This window comes from Phalaenopsis equestris, unplaced genomic scaffold (genome assembly GCF_001263595.1).
Source record: "Phalaenopsis equestris unplaced genomic scaffold, ASM126359v1 Scaffold000761, whole genome shotgun sequence".
NCBI classification, from domain to species: domain Eukaryota; kingdom Viridiplantae; phylum Streptophyta; class Magnoliopsida; order Asparagales; family Orchidaceae; genus Phalaenopsis; species Phalaenopsis equestris.
Genome location: NW_018165201.1, coordinates 3,575,376 through 3,582,480, shown reverse-complemented (window position 1 = coordinate 3,582,480; position 7,105 = coordinate 3,575,376). Strand labels below are relative to the sequence as shown.

The 7,105-nt window shown below is 32.2% G+C and overlaps 1 protein-coding gene across 1 annotated transcript in view; it reads left to right on the top strand.

The window, feature by feature from the left end:
- The first annotated feature begins 5,510 nt into the window (after positions 1 to 5,510).
- LOC110030962 (dormancy-associated protein homolog 3-like) overlaps positions 5,511 to 7,105 on the top strand; it is a 4,726-nt gene continuing 3,131 nt past the window's right edge. Inside the window, exons 1-2 of the mRNA XM_020733967.1 lie at positions 5,511 to 5,664; positions 5,746 to 5,889. Coding sequence (XP_020589626.1) covers positions 5,550 to 5,664; positions 5,746 to 5,889 — 259 coding nt within the window. The 5' untranslated portion in view covers positions 5,511 to 5,549. The remainder of the gene's footprint in view (positions 5,665 to 5,745; positions 5,890 to 7,105) is intronic.

Sequence of the window (7,105 nt, the reverse complement as noted above, 5' to 3'; positions counted from 1 at the left end):
TCTTTCATTAATGAGACAAAAACAATTGACCCTATAGCCAAAAATGAAACAGAAGTTTAGGGATTTTGAATTCTACTTTTTTGAAGAGGGTTATTTTAGTCGCATCAACAATTAAATTTAGGAGTTGGTGAATCCCATGATTTATATGATGGCCATCTAACCACGACCTTGTTCGGGATGTTGACGTGAATGATTATTCGAGGTGCCCCCAACCTAGGATTTGTTATTATAGACTTGATGTCCAAGTCAAAGGTAAAGTGGCTACCCAAACACAACCGTGCCTGTGATTAATGTGCATAACCTTTGGAGGCTGTGGTGAAGGTTTCCCTAGCCTAAATTAGATCTCGTGGATTCAAATTCAATTTCTTGGTAGGACTGCTAAATCATGATTTTGCTTAGGACGATGGTGTGTACTTGTTCTCTGGTTGAGGCTCACTAATTAAGTGTGATAGCTGTCAGAAAGACACGATCTGATTTTTTGAAAATAGAATAGATTTGTTACAGTCATCTCAGCATTTTGAAGAACAATTTCTTCTGTAGCAGTGCCTCTTTAAACAACTGTAATTGCCCCAAACAGACCATGAATATCATAACACAGATGTTTTTGCCTTTTCTTCAAAAGAAATAAATGAAATTAATACATAATTCTTAGCGGAAATCGCCAAGCATTCTGCTAATGACGAAGCTTCCAAGACACCATCTTCATTGGACATGGGTCCCACTTTTTCTCAAGTAATTCCACCGTAATTTTATTTTTGGAAAAGGTGGGCTTAAAGAGCAATATATGTGATTCAAATTCCTGACCTCGTCCGAGAAAACTACACCCTCAAATACTATGTTATGCGTAAGTGTGTCAATTTCCTCATAGTTGATAAAAGATCTCCATCCATTTTTGTCATTTCAATGCATGAAAACATATATTTTATTTTTTTAACTTATATATATATAATATATATATTATTGAGATGGTATAAATGTAAAAAGTAAAATTTAGTTGTTAGATAAAAAAAATGCATAGGAATTGAGTGGTATGTATGTAAATGCTCCCTTTTAATCATGAGAACCTTACAAATCTTAGGTCAAGATAAACCGGTTAAATGACACGTCATATGATAAAAAAATTGAAAGACATTTGGCAAGAGGTTTAGAGGTTACTTGAATGGAATTATTAACTTAGATGATGATGGATATGTTTCTTTAACCATTTATTATACATTTTAAGAGATCTTTAGTTTATTTTAATTCATCTTATCTTGAATGGATGCCTCTTCATCTTCTTAGTTTAGAAATTTCATAATTTATCCTTTTTCTTTAGTTATTCCCACATTTATTATTATTATTATTATTATATATATGTGTGTGTGTGTATGTGTGTGTGCGCCCCCGCGCGCGCATTTTGATCCCTAGGTCTTTGGTTAGCATTTGCAATGTCAGTTCTAAGTCCCCTGGGTCAAGAGTTTTGATTTCGCTGGTGTACGGATCTGTCGAGTTGTTAGACACATGAGCTTGGTTGGAGGCTCGTATCATAGCCTCTGACTAATCTTTATATATATACATATATATATATATATATATATATTACCAACTTAGATTTTGATTCATAATGTATCATAGGCCTAATTGTAATATTACAAAATTTAACTATTATATTGCATGATCTTGTGGCACAAAATTTAACACAATTCTCATTTTATTCATCTTGCCTTATCATTAGAAATTTTATCTTCATATATATCTTCATTATATTACATAATAAATCTTAGATATCTACACCTATCACACCTATGCATCGAATTATCCTCAATTTATTTATGTTGATAATAAACCCAAAGCATTACTTATTTTTTTAAATTCCTCTTTAAATATTTTTGATTGCATTAACTATATTTAGAGCTATACTATATGCATAAAGATATGAATTTAATATTGAACATTAAAATAAATTTATTGTTATGACCCAGCCTGATATAATTTATATATAATAATATATTATATTTAGTTGAGAATATAATATAAATTTTGCCCAAGATCTATTTAGAATGATTTTTTTTATTATATAATTTTTATTATACAAAACATTAAGTCATCAATAACAATATAAAAATAGAGTTGAAGGTTATAATCACATATTCATTTATATATATTAAAATTATTTACATCCAAAATATTTATATACAAAGATCATAATTTTTAAATAATTCGAACAAAATATGTATTTTTTTATCATGATTACAAAACACATATTAAATATTATAAATTATATATCTTTGAGGAAATATCATCACCTCAATTGGAGCCATATTTTTCTCGAAAAATTTGCAAATTTAACAGAAGTAGGTAAACTTAAAAGTTTACACAAAATATATAACTAAAATAAATGCACGACTATATAATAATAAAAGTTTACATCATAAACGTTTCACGTATGCCGAACGCGTGATCTTGTATGTCACTGAACATGAATATTGATGTCCCTAAAACTGGCTCGATGTGAGTCAAACTGAGCTCAGATCATACACTTGTAGCATAAAAAAGATGCTTGAGATATATTTGGGAACCAAATGATCTCGAAATTTAACAAGTTTATAGTTAAATCGAGTATTTCTACAAGACGAATCTAATGAGCCTAAGATCATTTAATTATGACATTATTAAGACATTCAAATACTTATAAAGTTACATCTGATCAAGAGAATTACTTCGAGCAGTCTGATGGAGTGACCCAAGTTCATGTAATATTTATGGAGGTTGTCACTCTAAAAAACCCATAAATAGACCCTCGTTCTATTCTTAAAAGGGGATCGAGATTTGGCTGAGTAGATTGAGGGCACTCCAAGCTTTTGCGGATTTTTGAGCTCCACCACCGTCAGACCACTATCGTTGGGTCGCTGCCTCCGAACTACTGTTGCCCGGCGTCACTCCCACTATCCCACCACTATTTTCGGGTTGCCGCTGCTGCAGTTGTCAGGTCGTCGTCGTTACTGTTGTCAGGCCACCGTCACGGTCGTCCTCCATCAAACAACCACGGTTAGATTGTCATCTAGCTGATGTTCAGCCATCACCACTTCTATGAGGCCACCATCGTCAAACTATTGAATTTGGGCCACCGCCACCATTCCGAACTTTTGCTGAGCTATTGCTTCCACCGTCATCTGGCCACTATCGTTCATCGATATTGTCGGATCATCCTATCTAGCTCGTCGTCGTGTTTTTTTAAATACTACTCATCAAAGATATATATATATATAATTGTTTAGTAGTATTTCTAGCCAAAACGAGCCGAACACAAACAAACAAATCTTTGTTTGTTTTGTTCGTGTTCTACTCATTAACTTAGAGAACGAGCCGAACACGAGCTTTTTAACGAGTCCAACACGAGTTGTTCGCGAGCAACGAGCCGTTTTGACAGCCCTAATGTAAATATTGAAGTTTCATGGGCTCTATAATTAGTACATTCTTCACATATCCTCTATTCATAAATAATATTTACAAAAATAACCTTCTCCATTCATTTTAATAATATTTTTAATCTTCAAACGTATATTACTGAAATCTCAAAGATAATAATATTTTTTTAACGAATACATCTATAATTTGTTAAATTGTGTTATCTAAACGCAAAAAATTAATTTATACTAAAAAAATATTTTATTTAGTAATTTCTTTTAATTTTAAAATTATATTATAATTATTTATCAATCTAATCGTTATAATCATTCTTATTACTCTTTAAATCTCAACATGGGCTAAAAGCTTTATATTATTTTTTTTTTCAAAAAAAGCCCTCAGTCATAAAGATTATTCTTTAATATAAAGGGATAATTACATACTGAAATATTAAAAATATTAATATTTACAAATTAATCATTTATTTGATTAATTTTGAATGTGATTATTAAAACTTTTGAGAATTTGATAAAAATGAAAACATGGGTTGCAGTTTTACCATGAATTTTGGTATTTTAGCGAGAATTTGAAAAATAGATGAGAGATGATGGTTGATTTGTAAATAATTAGTTTCGAGGGGTCCCCTAATATAAAATATATTTTATCAATCATCAAAATTTTATTACTTTTATTAAGAATATATATGGGTAGGAAAAACACATGCAGCTCTATGTGCTTACTTGATTAACCCCGTAATACCTTCGTAATAACATATGAATAACATCAAAATAAGACCTGTGAAGATTATTGGAAAGTTATTGGGTTTATTTGTTATTGAAATTAATAACTTAATAACCCCTCATAATCATAACCTTGAAACAGAGGTTATTGAGAAGTTATTACGCCCGCAACTTTGTGTGCGTCGTCCGTGTGTAAATATTTTCCCATTAGGGGAGCGGCTAAGACAAAGAAGGACAAAGTGATAATTTATGAAGGATAAAATTGATATTTTATTTTAAAAAAAAAATTAATTATCATCTCATAAAAGTAAAATTTAAATTTGAAGCGGGGAAAATTGTGCTTATAAGTCCTATCAATTATCTTAGCATACCTAAGAAAATCCAGACTACAAAAAGTAGCAACGTTGTGGGCCCAATTTTCGTTCTATTTTTTTTGTTGTGGGCCACATGGGCGGGTCCCTTAGCCCATTTAAAGACAAGCACGTGGCGCTCTCAGCGGACCCGATCAGGCCCGAACCCACCCATCAACGTCACCATTCCTCTTGGCAAGCTCGACTAAAATCTATACCCTTGATAGCGCTTCACGATTCGCGCAATCTCTTAATCTGCTTAGATTTTCTTAATTAGCATAAATCAAAAAAGATACAGCTGGAATTTATCATATTAGAGAGATATTTTTTCCTCTTGGTGGGCCCATTAATCCCTTCATCTGCAAGTCATTCACAAAAACCTCTTTTTTTTTTTTTTTTTGAAACAATTTTTTCATGTAAATAATAAACGTGGAGGTTAATTAATGTCTTATAAATATGAAAAAAAGGACATTTACATGCATACCTCCCAATTTTTATGTATTTACAAATCTAATATTAAAATTGTATTTTCACATTTAGAACACCCAAATATTTCAAAAAAATGTCAAAATTTTAAGTTTTAAAAAATAAGACAAAGATTTACATATATTTAAAAATCTAACACCAAAATTTTAATTTTTTACGTACACATCAAGTGTTTTACTTTTCGTAAAATTTAGGTGTAAGATTTGTAAATACGAAGACATTGGAAAAATTATTTCATAAGGACACTGCATGCAGACGATCTTTCATCGTCGATCACGTCAAAGATGTATTTTAGTGGACCCCACTTTCAATATTTTTTTTTATAAAAAAATTGATTAGGTGATCGACGGTGGCGTTCTGACAGTAAATACATCTCTACATGCGGTATCCGTATGAAATAATTTCTCAAAACAATGAGTGGTGTTTGTGTAAAACTCCTGAGAAATTAAATAAAAACAAATTTAATACCAAAAATATCTTCTAAAGTAAAAAAGCTCTATAAATATCTTCCTAAGACCTGCATTCATTCAATCACTTACTCCTACCATTCCATATCAGTGGCAGTTACGTAATAAAAAAAATCTTCATGGGCCTTCTTGACATTCTGTGGGACGACACCCTCGCCGGACCTCAGCCGGAGACGGGCCTCAGCCGCCTCCGGAAACCGGCTCCTCTCACCTTCCGGCCAAATTCCGGAAAGGGTAAGCTGACCACTAATCGTCTCTTTCTTCTCAAAATTGTGTTTTTTTTTTCCCCTTAATTTCTTCCAAAACTAAGCGCAGACTATGGCGGTGATTTACCGGAGGAGATGCTGAGGGTGACCAGAAGTATTATGATAAAGAAGCCGGCGGGATACTCTTCGCCGATGACCGGAACGCCGCCGGCTTCGCCCGCCGGAATAACTCCTCCGGTATCCCCTTTTTCTGGTGAGCTTTGGTTGTTAGTTTGCGCTGTGTCGAGGGTAAAAATATTACGTTTGGGTTTTATTTTCTGTTTTTATTTTATTTTAATATATTTATGTTTTAATTTAAAATATAATTAATTTTAAAATATCTAAAAATTATTTTATTTCATTATATATATATATATATATATATATATATATATATATCACAGTTAAAAATGGTCGTGAAAAAAATTCGATCCAAAGTTTACACTTATAGCTCGGCTTGCTTACTTGATTCGAGTTAAAATTCGAATCAATTTTTGAGCCAAATTCACACTTTTATGGACAACCCGCATTCATTGTAAAATTGGTCACAAAGTTTAATTTATGACAACCTTTTTCTTACAACCTTGACCTTGAAGAAATCATTTCATGTAAATTGTGATAATTTGTGCTCTAATTCGTAGCATATTGATTGGAAACAAAGCGAAGAATCTCAATGTATTGATTAAGAGCCCTCAAAAAAAGGAAATTGTGCTGAGTTATTATATTTGATTTTATTTAGCATTGCATATGATTTTTATAAATAAAAAAATAATTTGAGCTGATCTCAAGTCAGTTCGAGCCGATCCGCGTACAACTCAAAATTGACCCAAAAAAATCAATTCAAACTTTTTTGTGTTATGAAAAACGACGGCAAATAAAACGAAAAATAGATCGAGAAAATTACACCAGAAAAATGCGACACAAGATTTACGTGGTTCAGTAACTTGCCTACGTCCACGGAGCTGCAGAGGATTTTATTAGCTTTGAGGATTACACCGTCGACCACGTCGACTTACAAGAAAGAATTCTCTCTCTCTCTCTCACCTTCTCTCTCTCTCTAAACCGAGAGTCACACCAAGAAGAAGAAAATATAATTTTAAACTGTTTGGAGAGTAATCCACATCCCTGTAATCGTGATGCCCCTTTTAAAGCTTCACAGTATCCAACTTGTTTTGGTAATCCTTAATTTCGTGAATCCATGGAATCATGCTTTAATGACCCATATAAAGCCCATTAAGGCAAGCTATCAAATTCATTGCCTTTTTCTCTATAACAGGAGGGGCGGGAAATTAATCTGGTAAAACTTAATTAATTAAGTTTTCCTTAATTCTTCCTATCAATAGAAGGCAATTGCTTTAAATAAAAATTGAGAATCATCAAGCTATGACAGAGAATAAAATACATAAGGAAAAGAATTAAGAGCAGATAAA